General features: G+C 41.5%; 1 protein-coding gene across 1 annotated transcript in view; it reads left to right on the plus strand.

Moving 5' to 3' along the window:
* WDFY4 (WDFY family member 4) overlaps positions 1-12375 on the plus strand; it is a 127508-nt gene extending 115133 nt beyond the window's left edge. The window contains exons 57-62 of the mRNA XM_088169085.1: positions 976-1134; positions 4530-4709; positions 7768-7950; positions 8568-8655; positions 10885-10996; positions 11966-12375. Of these exons, the coding sequence (XP_088025211.1) occupies positions 976-1134; positions 4530-4709; positions 7768-7950; positions 8568-8655; positions 10885-10996; positions 11966-12032 (789 nt within the window). The 3' untranslated portion in view covers positions 12033-12375. The remainder of the gene's footprint in view (positions 1-975; positions 1135-4529; positions 4710-7767; positions 7951-8567; positions 8656-10884; positions 10997-11965) is intronic.
* Positions 12376-16963: the final 4588 nt, after the last annotated feature.

The raw sequence follows: 16963 nt of genomic DNA on the forward strand, positions 1-16963 counted from the left end.
ACTGACTTGGATATTTGTGCAAGGGGCATTCATTATGTTTTTACAGACATACCCAAAGTCAATGGAAATGAAAAAGCCATGAGATATATTTTAATTTCTGCTCCCTGTTTAATAAAATCAGTGCTTAGCCGTTCACAGTGTTGCTGCAGGCATCAGTTATTCAGTTTGTCACTTCAAAACTCAGGGTGACGCTGAGCATAGTGTGTGTGATTTCACAGTCATTATGAGTAAGAGTTAGGAGTCAAACTTGAATTTTCCCTGGGTCAGCAGTGCAGGTGGACATGAGTTTATCAGAAACTTTAGTCCTTGTTGTAAGCAGGTAAAGGTTTGTTCTGTCTGTAGTAGAGGATTTGTAGCTCTGCCATCTAACTCCACGGGAATCATTGGCACCAGGGTGTTGTCCCAGTTGTTGGGGAGAGCTAATGCAGAATGTGCAGGAGGATGCTTGTGCTGTAATTGTTGCAGTGTGTAATAGACATGACACTGCTTTAAACTGATTTGGGTGCTGCCAACAGAGCACAGAATGGAATTTGTCTTTTGGCTTTTCAATTCAAATAAGGGAGGATTGCAGGGCCTGGCAGTAACTGTTAGCAGTGGCCATCACATCCTGACACTTCTTTTTAATCTACATGGAATGTTTGCCTTCTGTTATAATATGGTGGCAGAATGAGCTTTCCTGAAGTTGTGTAGGAAGTGTGGCACAAGAGGAATCAGGACCCAGATCTCCTAAGACACGAGATATTGGGCCTTGTTCAGCATTCCTGTTTGGCCCCTGTAAGATGGCACAGCTGCATGCTGCCACAGCCTGTGCATGTCTGTATGTTCACAGCTGTGCTCACACAGAGACTGAGCTTTTGTTTCTTAGATTTAAAATATGGAGGGTCAGTTTAGAAAACTTGAATCTGTCATTTGGTAATAGTAAATATATGGTATCACCAGATGAGCATTTGACTTAAGAGATGCTTTCTTGTACAGAATGTGACTACATTTGAGTGCATGGCAGACTGGGGAAAGTGCCTCTGTGCAGTGTGTCCTTCAGCAACCACCATAATCACATCTGGAACAAGCTCAGTTGTGTGTGTCTGGGAATTCTCCCTGGTCAAGGACAAAGTGAAATGTCTAAACCTGAGACAGGTAAGTCCTGTGGCTCTTAAGCTATGGAACTTAATGAGACTCAGAAGATAAGGTTTTTAACTCTCAGACGTTTGTCAGAAGAAGATCTTTGTTGAATAAGAAGGCAGGAAAAAAGCAGCAATAAGCAGTATCATGTGACAGCCTGTATCAGGGCAGGAGCTGATAATATGCCTTATACCAACAGCTCATAGCTATTAGTGCCACTTGGTGGTTTTTTTCCCTTTAGTAGCATTTTCAAAGTTCATCATGATAAAAGAAATAATGAAGATAAAGCACATTCTCCTCTCTTGAAGTGCAGCCCTTGGGTTATTTTCAAAAACAAGTATCACCTGCTTATAATTTGTTCTGGGCTGCTACAGCAATGGACAGGATATTTAAAACATCCTGCAAATTTAGCTGCTGGAGATGAAGGTTCAGCCAGGCAAAGGTCTTGATTCTTTTTTCTCAGCCTGACTTCAGAACATAAAAGGTTTAGCTGTCACTCTGTGAGCGAGGGATACATCAAGTAAGAATGCTATAGGTTTTGTCCTCATTATCCAAAGCCCTTGTTGGAATTCGTGTTGAAATTAACAGGGGAAACTGTTTTAGAGCAGCCTCTCTTTTGAGGTTTATGATGTTTAATGCTGTAGAAGACAGAAATATGAGACAAGATCTGATGACCTTTTAATCCATCCAGTTATTATTCGAAAGGAGGACATGAACATAGAAATAGAAGAACTAGCAGTAGAGAAAAGCATAAGCAATCATTTTCATCAGCATCTAAACGATACCAGCCAGGGGTCAGTCTGAGTTTCAGGCAGCCAAAGAGGCTGTCTTTTATCTGCATTATAATGTCTTTAACAATCTAAAATCAGCTTTGCTGATGTGTTCCACTGTGATTAATTTGGTATTACGCAAAATCCACAAAGTGGTATGAGATCATGCAATAACAAATTCTGTATTTTTCCCTTTACTTTGCTAGCAGAGGCTTTTATTCTTTTTATGACTATCTGGACTGGATGTAAACTTGAACTATGGTTCTAAATGTCTTCCAGTGAATTACTTTCTGCTTTCATGTAATTCACTGTTTCATGGTGGCTGCTTTTTCTGCTGAACAAAAAAATTTCCTAAGAGTGAGCTTTGCTTAAGAACAGCTTATGTGCTATAAAGTGGATGCTATTCACTTACCAGCTGTCTCACGGGACCGACACATTCTGGTTTGGAATGTAGCAAAGTACAGAAACTATATTTCTGCAGAAAAAGTAGCTTTTGCCTCTCTAGTGGGATCTGCTTCCCCAGTTTTGTGGAACACTAAAGATTGAGTGTATTGATCCATGCAATTTACTGGCAGAGGGATCTGTGCGATCCAGTCACCAGAATTTCTGGGCCAAATGAAACACTTGGCCAAGGTGTGCTCTGTGCCTCACAGACCTCTCAGGAAGGTGTGGAGCCTATCTGTAAAGTGTCTGTGTCCTTGTCAGCCAGTTAAGTTGAATGGTCAAACTTGGTTTAGGTTTTCATGGACTAAACATTCCTGCAGTGAAGCTGTCCTTCTTGTCTTTTGGTATTTGTCAAAATACTTTGGAGATAGGCCTCGAGATCTTTATGCAAATATGCTGCAGGATATTTCCCATTAAGGAAAGAGCTGTCAGTCTTTGCAGAGTGATAATGAAAATATGTAGGGAATCAAAAAACATGAGATATTTTTTCATGAGTATGCATTGAGACTGCTGGGCTGAAGCTGATATTGTAATTGTGTGCAGGTCTATCACTCTCTTCCACACTCATCTTGTATTTAAATATTCATGGGTTAAAATAAAAGACAAAATGTTTTAGTGAAACTTGTGCAGGAGCTTAGCTTGGCTTGATTTGGCAGTTGGATGCTTTCACACTGGATATGTTTTCTTTTGTGCTTTGGAGAAAGGAGAGGAAGTTTTGACCCCTTGGCCCTGCCTTGTCCCAGCCTTTTTTTGCAGCAGTCTTGCACAGTTCTCAAGTATGGGCACTTGATTATGCCCAGTCCTTTGTAAAAACAGTGTTCTACAGCCAGTCCAAAGCTACCACTGAGCCTTCTTTTCCATGCTTAGGTGAGAATGTTTCTGACTTCTGAAAACCACAGTTAGAGACCTAATTTTGTGCCAGCATTTATAGTTGACAGTCCTTGTGAATGGAGTAAGTGCCAAGCTGAAAGCCATCCCTCGCATTGTGGGTCACCTTCAGTAATACAGAGCCTGCTGCAGCTCAGCTTCTTCACCAGTGGATTAATGTTTGATTGCTGTTGTCCTGGTGACCTTGGCAGGTGGCAGGGCATGTTAGCCAGCCAAAGTTCAGTATCACAGTCACATGCTGGAAAAGAGGATGAGGTGTGTCCACAAAAGACATCTGGTACATGTGGCTCCCCTGCTTCAAGCTGAACTGAGATAGAACCTAGAAATGTGCTAATAATGTCATAGAAAGTCAGCAAGCAATATGCATTTCTTTTGAAAACCAAAGACTGAAACTGGTGGGTCTGATTTTTCACAGTACGGCAGCTAAAAAAATGAGCCCTGAAAGGCTTTTTAGGAAAGCTGTGAAGAACTTTTCCTCTGTTTCCCTACAGGTTTCACTGTCATTTACTGTGGATACATAGCAGAACTGTACACTGCTGTCATTTGAGAATGCTGCATAAAACAATTGTTTTATACTTGTATAAAATTGTATGCAGCATGTATATGTATATGTATGTATACTTCAATCCATGCCTTCTATCTGTGCTATTAAATTGCCTAAAGCACGTTTCATTTTTAAAGAAACTGTTTAAATAAGGCTAAAGTTAACTGGGCATTCCTTATGTCTCTGAACCTATAAAACAACAACAAAAAAAGAATGTTGTGTAATGATGAAAGAGAAAGGAATTCCTACATACATCTTGCTTTAAAGCAAGAATTTTCCATAAATGCTGTTTCTCTTCTTAACCAGTGTTAGAAATGTATTAGTACTTATTCAGATACACAGAAAGATAAGACTGAGAAGGTTACTGAAATACATCTTGATAAATTGTATTTCAAAAAGTTTTTTAAATATTGAGAAATTTCCAATCATAAATTTTAGTTAAAACTGCATGGACTGAAGTGAATTCTTTTCTTGCTGAGTACAAAGCACTGTCTTAGAGTCTGAAGAGTAGGCCAAGGGCCCTGAATCACTGTGTAATTTGGGCAAGTCATATAATCTCTTGGACCCTCAGTTTTCTTCAGCTGTGAATTGAGGACAAGGATGCTTCTCTGTAATATCCTTTGGTATTTCCCCCTCATTCCCTCTTCAGCTCTCCAAAGAATGACTAGGTTGTTTGTTCTTACTAAGCAAATGAGGTAGGACTGTGGTTCCCTAGTAAATCACCCACATCTGCTGTGGTTTATTGGTTGGTTTTTCCCCACCAGGCTTTGTATGGACACACTCAGGCAGTGACCTGCCTTGCTGCATCTGTAAGCTACAGCATCTTTGTGAGTGGATCCGATGACAGAACGTGCATCATCTGGGACCTGAACCAGCTGACGTTCATAAACCAGCTTCCTGCCCACGAGGAAAGCCTCCGTTCTGTTGCCATCAACAATTCAACAGTAAGATCTTCATTTATCATCTTTCTTCTGATGCATCCATGAACATTTCATGATAATGTAATGGGTGCTTTTCCCAATGTAAAAACATCCTGAGAGTCTGATACATTGATTTTTTTTCTTTCTAGAGAGATTGCTAATAGTGTTCTTAATGATGAGAGGCGAGCACTAAAAGCAACATCTTAGACTGAGTAGATAAGTAGAAGCATCTGTGGATAGATAGATAGATAGCAGGATTAAACAACTTTTAGTTTATGGAGTATGAAGTATTACCCTAGTACCTCCTGGATTTGGCTCACCCATAACCTTGTTGCCCTGTTATTTCATTCATTTCTCCTGACATTCATGCAGCAGAGCCACATCTGGGCTGCACATTCATGCAGCTGAGGCATGTTAGACTACAGTCTGCCAACTCAGCTGACAACTGCCTTACACCTTTGCAGTGATAATGTTGGCCTTTTTCCTTTCCTTTCCTTTCCTTTCCTTTCCTTTCCTTTCCTTTCCTTTCCTTTCCTTTCCTTTCCTTTCCTTTCCTTTCCTTTCCTTTCCTTTCCTTTCCTTTCCTTTCCTTTCCTTTCCTTTCCTTTCCTTTCCTTTCCTTTCCTTTCCTTTCCTTTCCTTTCCTTTCCCTCCCCCTTTTCCCTTTCCCTTCCTTTCCACTCCCAGGTGCAGGGAGAGCTCCTGATACCTGTGGGTATAAATCTGTTGAGGTCTGTGCCTGGCCAGAATTGCATGCATGTTGATAGGAAAATATTCTGTATTGGATTTTACTATAAACACTCTGGATGAGATTTTTCTTTCTCACAATCTTTTAAGTCCCAAAAATCTTGCTTTCATATTTGTTTTTTCTCTCTCTGCTAATGTACTAGAACAGGGTTTCAGCTGCTTAGACAATTAAAGGTTGAACCCAGTTCTGGATATTCTACAAAAGCAAAATTGAGTTCATAGCAGTAAGAAACCAGATAGATATTCTCTACTTAGTGTGTGCCAAACCAGTCATCTCATAACAGAGCTTTATTAACCTTGCAGTCTGATGGCTAGCCATTTGAGGGTGGGAAGTAAGTTGTCTGTTCAGTGCCAGCTCAGCCTCCAGTCCTAGCAGTCCTGGTTAATGTAAAGTGGCCAGTGGCCTCAGCAGGCCAGTTCAGAATATCTTGGTGGTCCATTATGGAGTGAGCTGAAGCAGTGCCAAGCATCCAGAAGTGAGGGGGTGGGCTGGACAGAGCTCTCTCCATTCTGTACCAGCCAGTACAGCAGCCTTTTCACTTAGTATCTGCTCTCCTGGAACTGCCCAAAAATGAGACGGTGTGTGCCAGGAACAGTCTGATGACTGATCCAAATGGCTGATCTCCACTTTATTGGAGAGCAAATGGTTAAGCTGTTTGGATAATAGTATGTCAAAAGGTTCATTTAATAGAGGAAAAGCCTTAGAAAAGTATGACTGAAGCTTCAAGGAAAAAAATAAAAGGTCCATATCTTGTGGATTAAATTTTTTTTTGTTATATTAGCAAAACAGAACACTTAATTCTGAAATGTAATTTTTGTTTAATTCTTTACATATTTACAGAAAGCTACATGAAAATAGAAACAGTGTTTCCCTTGTGCTACAGTATTTTCATTGACACAAAATTACATGATTGGTAGCAAGGTGTTTTTCCCTGAAAAATTCAGAATGGTTCAAAGCAAAGTTTTGAAGGAAAAAAAAATTCGATGAAATAAGAATTCTATACAGTTCTTCATTATGTGATTGTTGGAGTTGCTTGAGCATCTAAAATTTCTATCTATAGATCCAAACCTCATGGTATTTGTGTAGCATAGACACAAGATAAGAGCTTCCCCAAAAAGTTCATAAACTAAGGATAATTGTAAAAGCTTGCTGTAACTAATTATTTCAGTTACCTTTAAATCTCTGATCCAGACCTGCAAAGTAATGTAGTTCATTGCCAAATACCTGGACATCATGTACGCCCATGCAGATAAAGTAGCTGAAAATTAATCTCTTGAATTATTGGCAGCTCTGTTTTGAACATGCTGTCATTTTTTTATCTCCAGAATTCTGCCCAGCAGTGTGAAGAGCCCTGGCCCCAAATGAGGCAGGGGTGAAGTAAGGTGTTAGTTGACTTAAACCAGATACAAGCTGCTAATTTAAGGGCACACTGTCCTTTCTCAGAATCAGATGACTTTGCTAATGAGGTTCTATTTAGCTGATTCTTAGTGTGTATAAAGAGTAGAAAAGTTATGTAGAATTTCAATTGATAACTTGATCAAAATGCACTTTTGATTAGATCAATTACAATTGCAGCATTGGCTCTTAGTTCTGTGTATTTCCCTAAGGACGTCCTGTGTATTTGCTCCTTATGAGCAGTCTCTGGTAAGGGAGCACCTGCATGGAATGGAGGGGAGAGGTGCCACGCAAAGGATGTTTCCTGCATCACAAGGGCAGGTCACAGGATGCAGAGCTGGTCACTGGTCAAATGCAGAGCACGGTGTAGAAATGCGATGACAGTGAGCTCCCTGTGAGGGGCAGAGCAGGATTGTGAAATCACCAAAGGCTTCCTAACTAAATAGGTGAACACCATGTCCTTGTTTCAGAGAATGCTTATTTGTAAAACTTACAGGAGCACTAGTCCTGGCCCAGGACCTGTGCTAGGCACTGCTTGTGCACAGCCCCTGTACCTGACAGTACTTAGGTCAGTCTGTCAGTCTGCTTTTTTACTAAAAGCCTGGATTTTATGGAAAAGAGAAAGGGAACATGGGAACATTTCATTAAATAATTTCACTTAAAAATGTGGGGAAAAAACCCCAAAATCTTGTTTCTGCATTATCTTGCTAAATCTAAGAAAGTTGTTTCAGGTTTCTGTGATGTAAAAATGTCAGAATCTGTCATGGGGGGGGGGGAAAGAAAGTAATTTTTACTTTGTCTGGTTTATATCATCTGCCCAGAAGAAAAACATTGGTCAGAATTTAAATCAGAGCCATTCAGTAATTTCTAATCACCATTTAAAAGTTACGAGGAGGATGAGTGTAGGCCTTGGAGACATTGCCTCTTGCTGTGTTGCAGGGAGACATTCTCTCTTGTGCTGGATCCTACCTGTACCTGTGGACAGTCAATGGCCAGCTCCTGGCAAGCACCAGCACTGCCTGCAGCCCCACCTGCCACATCGTTTGCTGCTGCTTTGCTGAAGTGATGGACTGGGACACACGCAGCATCATCATCACGGGAAGCACAGATGGAGTGGTGAGGGTAGGTGGATGGGAGAGAGGAAAAGGAATCCTGATTCATTGTAGACCAGAGGTAGAGTTTTTTTATTCTAAATGGAGGGACAGAGCTACTAAAAGCCCATGCCACTTTCTTAACGGTGCAGTAGAGGGCAGAAAATTAAAATCAGAGTAAAATATTTGCTTCCTATCAACTTCTATCCTCCTGACAAGAGGACTTCTTGCCATTCAGGGAGAATTTTGAATATGTGCTGTCCGTTCTGGGGTGATTGTGAAAGCAAAAATCCTATCACTCCTCAGAAACATGTTTGAATATGGTTTCTGAGAGTTCACAGCTCAGTATACTAACTCCTACTTTCTCATGAGTAGGAATTCACTGCTGATTCTGCCTCCAGTATGATAGGTGAAGTTCCTGGGTTACTGGGATTTTCAATACCATGTCAGCCTTGCAACCCCACCAGCTCCCTGTGTACATCCCTGCAGTGTGACACCCTGCAGCACAGTGACAGAGAGGGAGAGAACTGCAAAATCCTGTTCTGCTGTTAGAAGTCCAATTCCCACCCCTGGCTGAGAAGCAGGAGCTGAATCTTTCTCTCACTGTTACAATCCATGTTTTTCCCATTTTCCCCCTGACTGGCACAGCTGTGGAAGATGAAATACAGCAACACCCCAGAGCAAGGTGCTGGACTGGGAGTGCAGAGCAGAGCCAGGGAAGAGCCGGGCAGTGCAGGTACGGCCACAGGGTGGGCTGGGAACTGCAGTGGGACCAGTTCTGCAAGCCTTGCTTGGCTGTGAGGAAGAAGAGTGAGTGTGAGCACAGTGGTGTGAAGGGGACAGGGTGTGGGCCATGCTGGTGCAGTCTGACCAGCAACAGTGGTGGGTGGCAACTGCCCCACCTTGGAGACACAGAGCACACCTGAGCCAGCCACCTCATGGGCACACCTGGATGAAGGTAAAGGCTTTTTCACAGGCTCTCCCATGGGTTCTGTCTGACTCAGAAGACCACCCTTCTGCATGAATCTGCAAAACCAATGGCTGGAAATAGTCCTGGTTCCAGAAAGTCCACTGCCTTGGCACCTCTCTGATGGCCTGTACTAAAGTGTCCTGGCATCACGTCAGAGTGGGCAGTGCCAGATCCTGCTCTGGGATGGAACAGAGAATTTTGTTGTCTTTGCCACCTTAAAAGAAGTGAGAGGTCCTTCAAACTGGTGGGAGGCCAGCAGCAGGCCCTAGTGCTTGGAGCTGTTTATTCAAGGCTGTGTGCAGCTGAAGCTGACACCATGGAGTTCTCACAGAGCTGAGGTTAATAAGATGGTGAAACTCTGGTGTTGACTGATATTAAAAACAGCTCAAGCCCACTTCTCTGTTCTAACAAATACAGGAGCTGGAATCTGTCAGAAAGCTTTAAAGGTACATCCTAAATAGCACAGATTTCTTCTTTTCCCAATGCTTCTTCCAAGAGAAAGGAATTGTGGTGTTATTATGTATAATTTACTCCACTTATTTGCCATGGTCCTCATTACAGACATTCTCTATTACTTCAATTTTAGGCACACAATTTGCATAAATATAGAGCCATAGATGTAACATCTGCCAAAAAAATAGATATTATACAGTAATTGGGCATTACCACAGAGATCTTCAGAAGTGCTGTTCATGGAACTTGGCATCAACATTACTTAGATTGCTATGTGAAAATATTTCCAATATGCCTTTATATGTTTTATGCCCTAACCAAATGTTTATTAGACCTTTTGTCATGCCTCAGAGTAGCCTAAGCTAGATGCTTCTAGGGAAGGTGTGAGAACACCTGAGATGCCATATGTGAGATAGTCTGGCTGTGGTAACTTCATATTTGTTTTTGTTCTCATCTCTAATCAAAGATTGCTTTGTCAATAAGTCAAAGCAAAAGACTTAATATTCTTTCCAAAATCACTGTGGTATTCTGTAGTCATTTTGTGGATTGTCTTTACCTATAGAAAAGTATCCTTTGATTTAAGAATTTCTGAAGTTCTTGTCTATAACTTCCCATGGCAGGTCTTTCCAGGAATAATTGCATGAGCATGTTTTTGAACAGACTGATATTTTAGCTATTTGTAAAATGTGTATCTTAAGCAGTTTTCTAAATGAGAACTTAAGAGCCATCCATGGGACCACAACAGAACAGTCTTGTTTGTGGTTTTTTTCCAAGAGGACCATAAAAGATTTGTGTGCACCCCAGGTATCTGGTGATGTGTAGAGACAACACCTGTTTGCACATGAACATAAGACTGTATGTTTTCAGATGGATATGGGATCAGCATTCTTTAATAAAGAGTTGAGAGGTGTAATCAAAGCAGGGTCATATTCCCTTCACCTATTCAGATGACTTCAGAATTATTTTAAATGACCAAATATTCCCACATCTCATTCTGTGCATTAAAGAAAATAAAATTAATACAAAACACAGTCATTAAAAAGACCAGAGTAACTGTGATTGAGTTATGTTGTTAGGCGTGCGTGTGTATGTATGTGTGTGTATGTGAAATGTCCACAGCATTTAATTATTGGTTCTGTTATGAGCAGATTTATATAAGTTGATAATACCAGGGCTTTATGTAATTTCTTTTTACTAGGCAATTATGGGCTGTATTATATCCTGGCAGCAAAGTATTGTGGGGCATCTTATTAAGCACAGAGCCAGTGAAAACTGATGAACAATTTTGCTGAACTAGGCATGCAATTTAGAAAGCAATAATACACAAATCCAATTTAGCACACAATTGATACAGCCGCACGTCAGCACATGTAACTATCATAGCCACAAATTAAATTGGGATGGGCCTATTTTGCAACAGCACGGGCCAAGATTAAATATATTTGTTCTCAACTTAACAACTTGCTGACCGTAAATAATAACAATCCCATCCATGCTGCCCCCTAGACGCTTTCTAAATATTTATTTTTAAACACCCAACAGGTAACAAGTGTGGAAAACATCTTGTTCTCTGTCGGGAACTGAATCCCAGCGTTGCCCTGACTGGCAAGGCGAGCAGGACAAGCCCGGCGGTGACGGCAGTGGCCGTGTCCAGGTGGGGCCATCGCGGGGGCTGGGGCTGGGCTCGGGCTGTTCCTTCAGTTTGGGGGTTTGAGAGCTCAGTCTGACCTCTGGTAGCCAAAAGCAGCCCCTCAAGGAGCTGGCCTGGCTGGGTGCTTTAATGAACAATGCTGGGGGAGTCCTTGGACAGGTAGGAGACAAGCCAGGAGCCATAGCAAGTTTTGGCCAGAATAGCTGTAGAACTCAGTAGCTGCCACACCATCTCTGCAACATAGAAATAACTCCTATCTTAGGAGCTGCTGGAAATACTACCTCCTTAAAATGTGAAGAGGGAGTTTTTGGCCAAAGGACAACTTAGTTCTTCAACTCCTCTCAGTTTGCACAGCCAGCAGTATTTTAGTTTACTCAAGCCCCTCCCGCAGTGATCTGGCTGTAATATTTGTTGTTATCTCCTACTCCAGGATGTTATGATGTCCTGTAAAACTGTTACTGTCTCTTTCTCCGAAAGCTTTGAAATGTTGACAGTTGATAAAATGTTCCTGCATTCTGCATGCTCAGCTTTAGAGCAGTTTGTGTGATGCTGATGTGCATTGAAAGGGATGGGGTGAGGGTTAGTTTCATTAGACTTAGTGGCACTGCATGCAGCAGAGAGTTCATTGGCTGAAGCCAGGACATCATGCTAACAAGTCTGAATTCTGAATCTAGACAGCAGATTATTTAACATCCACAGAAACTCAGAGAAGGGTAAGAGCTTCTGATCTGGTTAAGTTGTCCCCAATTGACCCATTGAACTCCAGGAAATTCTGGACCCAATTCTAAGCTCAGTCTTTGAAGTATCAAACTGAATATTCTCTAACATGGGTTTTCTATTTTAACTTTAAAGATAATGTACACCCCTAAATATTGCACCCTCCTAATTGCTGCACATACAGAAAAAGCCTTGATCATATTTTTGCCATCTTCTTAAACATGGTTTTCTTTGTCTTTTTCTTTCTTTCTCAAGAAATTCCTCCAAGATCCTAGTTGGTGATGACTGGGGAAGACTCTGCTGCTGGTCTGTGGATGGATAGGAAAAAATAGCCAAGATTTCTTGTTTTTTCAACTTTTTGGATGGAGAGAAAATTTACCCTTCAAAGCATGAGAGATTCAGAGAAACTGGAAGCCTCTGGTTGGGGGCTGAATCTTAAGGGAGTTGTTGAACTGACTCTGCAGTCAATCATAATTTAAATTAGACACTGGACCCAAAAGTTGTGAGAGAAACTGACAGATATGCACATAGACAATGAGATTTTTGTAGTATTTGTCTTGGGGAAACTTTTGTATTTAAAATGTTATTTTAGATACTGAATTTGACATAATACATTGTATTTCACAATATTATGTAGCAAATAAAATTGCCTTGATTATGCCAAAGAGCAGTGTAGCTTAATAATAATGTACTGTATTTTTAATACAATGAGATAAAAAATACTCAGGCTTCAAACAGGTGAGTATGTTCCAGTATTTTTGTTCTTCACTGACATGCAGGAATATTAGTATCTCCATTCTTTACTCTTCCTTCCTCCCTGAGTCTTCATTAAAAAATATGCATGCCTTTTGAAAACCTATTTTGTTTACAAAGTGAAGTTTGGAATTCCCAGCCTGATGCTGGTGCCTTTATCCAGCCTCACTGTGAACACATGTTATGGTGCAATGACTCCTATCTCTGACCTTTTTTTATAGTAAGGCAGGCAAAATGTATGGAATAGGTGAAGAGAAAGATCTGACCTAGCTGGTCAACATATTAATTAATTTTCTTTATTTTCTATCTTCTTTCTAGCCTTTTTCTTATACTCTCTGGAAGTTCAGTATATTAGACATACTTACTATTTACCTCCACAATCTCCCTTTATGGTAAAAGTGAGTATTTGTAGTAAATGAAGGCTGAGACTATAGTGTAATAAATTCAAGTGCCATTTCTGTCCCTAGTGGGGATAGAAAAACTGTGAAAAATCAGTCTCTTTAACATTTTAGCATAATTGAAAGGAACTAAATTGATAACTCCCTCTCCCTTCTGCTCCTCCTTGACCTGGTGGAGAGAATAAATATCTTACTTCACATACAGAAGGGCAGAGCACCTCCTGAGCACACAGACTGGGTCAGAGATGTGCCAGGAAGAACACGAAGCACACTGTGGGCACGAAGGCTGTTCTGTTCATACCACCAAACACATCCTTGAGCAGACAGTTCCCTGATTTCCAGTGCACTGGGACTGGATAGCACTGCAGGAGTGAAGCCCCATGTGTGCTGCACGTGAGGAGCTGCTGTATTCCAAAATCTTGGTGCTGGAGACTTGCTAGCATCTTTAGGAAGACTCTGGAGTAGAACACAGGTTTTTACCAGTCTTCTTTTAATTATATGATCAACTTTCTTCTTCCTATAGGACACTGCTTAGCTAATGACTCATCTTTTGAATTATGTTGCCGAGTGAGCAAATCTTTCTGTAGCAAAAAGCTCCTTCCCTTCAGAGTGCTGAGACTTGTCCCCACCACAGCCTCCCCATGGTTCAGCCTGATCTCCATGGTGAGTGAGGTAATTGCCTGTGGAAAATGCAGTAATTAGATATAAGCTCATGACGCAGGCATACAAGGAAGTCTGCGTTATGTCTACACAGATGACTTGCCTGGTCTTCCTTTCTGACCTCCAAGTGCATGAGTTGATGAGTCAAATACTAATCTTTCTGTGCTCAGGGAAACATACACTGAAAACAGGCTGAGACACACCAATATTCAAATCAAAATATAGAGCAAAGGTGAACTGTGCCTATCTTTATTTTTCCTGAGGACTAGGGAAACGTTAATTGTCAACAAAAGTATACTACTTCTTTCCTCTTCCTTCTGCACATTCCTTAGAAATAAGCTGTGATTTGGATACTTGGACAGCAAGACTTGGATTCATGTCAACTGCAAATACAGCTTTACTGAGCCATGGTAACAGCTGTGAAACAGATTAACAGATTAACAGCTGTGACAGAAGGTGCTTTCTGTGCTTTACCTGTGCTTTCATTTACCTGGTAAGCCTCTTGAATAGCTTGTAAATTGCCTCCTCCTTCAGCCTTTTCATACAGCCTGTCTTTGCCAAGAGCAGATGCTCCCTGTTCTAGAGCTGGCAGTGGCACTCACTGGGCAGCCTGGGCAGCTGCACTAATGGCTCCAATACTCTAGATATCAACCTGGCTGTGTTTGGTACAAGAGGAGGCCAGCTGTAGGCTGGCCATGCATGGATTTGACAGGCTCATCTCCTTGTGCCTAAGGTCAGTTCTCTTAAATCTTCAGCAGTTGCTTCAGCATCATCTGTTTTCAATTACAAAGAACAGGTCCAGAGTGTGCATGTGTGAATGGAAGTCAGCACGTCAAATGTTTTCCCAAGTCAAGCTTTTTCTCCTCATCTTCAAGGAGCTGTAATTTGGGAGAATATAAAAGGCAGATGAATAGAAGTGGGTTGCAATTTCATTCTGGTAAAAGTTCTCCTTAGGAATTATTTGCTGTACAACAACGCTTGGTTGAGAAAATTTTGAGTTCCTCTCTAGCTCCAGAGAATTTTTCCGAAATTACATAAATAATGGGAAGAAACACATACTGTGAGTACCAAAAGCATGACTCAGACTGCAGAGTTAAGGCACAAATGTCAGCATCCTGCAGTCATCAAGTTTTCCAGGCCTGATACAGTCAGTGGGTGTGACAGGTAGAGTGCTACCAGGTCATTTTTCTACAGGTAAGTCTTTGGGACAGGAAGTTTTTGCTCAAAATTTGTAATAAATGGTTGAAGGATCCACTGAAACCAATCCTCTTGCAATCACCTGTTTTAATATTTGTTTTAGTCTCCTGCATATCTGGTAAATTCTGAATGTCCATGAAAATGTCCAGGAAATTCCATCAGCTCTGGGTGTGGAGGTGGCTTTGACTGATACATAGCTAAGACTTGGTGCTAGGTCACATCTTGATGGTCAGGATGTAGGGGTAGCAGATCTAGAATATGCTTGAAACATGAAGTAAAGCAATTCCACAGCAAATACTTTTAGCACGACTCCATTGTTACTGTAAGTGGAACAGTGTGAACATCAACAGAATGTTATAATTACCTCAGAACCAACTTTTGCACAGGGTAAGTAGCTCAGGGTGAGAATTACCCTTAAAAGAAATCCAATCCCATTAGGATAAGAAATGCAGAAGTAAGTTTTAACTCTGTCCTATAGGGAAATGAAGAAGAGAAATGTGGAACAACCAAACCTTTATGTGACTTTAAAAACCAGTTTAATCTAATTGAATACCATAAACCCTAAAATGCCTTAATTACACTTACACTTATTTGGTTATTACAAAGGCTATCTTGCTTCCTTGTTCAGCAACAGAAGTCTTATAAGTATTGCAATGAGTATAAAGCAGAGTCTGATCTCTAGCATTCTGCAGGCTAGTTAACACTCATGAAACAGTATTTGCCTGTGCACTTCAAGGCCTTTGCACCCTCAAAAAAGAGAACTTACTTGAACCTTTTTTTGAGAAACCTATGCAAGGCAAGCTGTAATTCCCACAGGAAAATTTTCCCTATGCTTGTCACTATGTGCTACTCTTGTCAGCTCAGGGATCAGTTGTTGCATCATTGGTGTCATGTTCAGATGTGTGCATGCCAGTTATTGTCATTGAAGTCAGCCAGGCTGATGGGGGGGTGTGAGAGGGTACAGGCTGGTGTAATTCCTGTGGAGGAATGCCAACCCTCTCTATACTTTTTTTCTGACAGTTTGTCATCAGAGCTTTTCCCAAGCATCAGGAAGCTCATGAAAATTTGCCACATCAAATTTTTTAAAGGGCTCATCTGAAAGTGCTCACCCGTATTCCCTGCACTAGGGCGAAATGTCTTACAGAAATGTGGTACCCAGAACCAGGCAGCCTTCTGCAGTACATTGGAATATTAGTGACCACGAGTAATAAATATTTGCTGTAATGAGTACTGAGCAAACGTAGCCCTTTTGATGGGGACAGCAGTGCCTCTGTTCAGCAACCACTCGATGTGTTTCATATTCAGATGTTGCAACTCTATGTATGTGGAGGAGCCTGTGGTGTAGAGCAGTCTTAGGGGCAACAGCAGCATGGGAACGTTCCTTGTTTCAGGTCAGAAATTGTCTCCTTGTTCAGTTTGGACACGAGGCTCTCAGGACTTTGTTTCTCCCTTGCACATATGTTCTCTGGCCAAGAGAGATAACAAAATCTCCTGTTCCCATATCTACTCCAGTTTTGATGTGATGCTCTGCTAACCTGAGGGGAGCACATGAAGTAAGCCACAGGAGTGAATAGTGAGAGTGCTCTTTGGCCCCTCCAGTGCTCAGTTCATTCCCTACCATCTCCTGGATGTGGCATCTCCAGTGGAGAAGTGGTGGTAAGTTAAGTCTCCTTGGCCAATGCCCATGTGTTTATACTCCTTATTTTACTGACACTGCTGGACTGACCAAATCAAATGCAGTCGAGGTGCAGTCATTTAAATTCCCACCTTTGACTGACACAGTTGCAGAACACCAGACTAGTAAGCAAGCAGGAAGGGAAGGCATATCTTCGTGTGACAGTGCACGTTGTAAACAAGGAATTCCGGTAATTATGGAAATAACCAGAGCTGCTGCCAGACTATGAGATGATTTGGTTGGGAAGGTGAAATCCTGATTTGCTCCAAAGCCTTTGTCTGCCTGGCAGGCTGGCTTCAGCCAGCATTTGTTGGCTTTTGTTGTGTAAGGACACATTTGCCACCTTGTTGTACATCAGCCTGGGCTGTACATGGGGAAAGCTCTGGGCTCTCCAGAGCCTGGTTAGGAGCTGAATATATACTCCATATCTGGGCTGTATATTTACAGGCCTTTCTCTGTGCCAGTGCTGGGGCTGTGATAAGTGGGAGGAGGCCCACTAGAAATCTACTGAAGCAGGTCTAATTGAACCAAATAGACCAGCTCAGTAGAGTAGAAAATAGTCCTTATATA

This window comes from Sturnus vulgaris, chromosome 8, assembly GCF_052056855.1.
Source record: "Sturnus vulgaris isolate bStuVul1 chromosome 8, bStuVul1.hap1, whole genome shotgun sequence".
NCBI classification, from domain to species: domain Eukaryota; kingdom Metazoa; phylum Chordata; class Aves; order Passeriformes; family Sturnidae; genus Sturnus; species Sturnus vulgaris.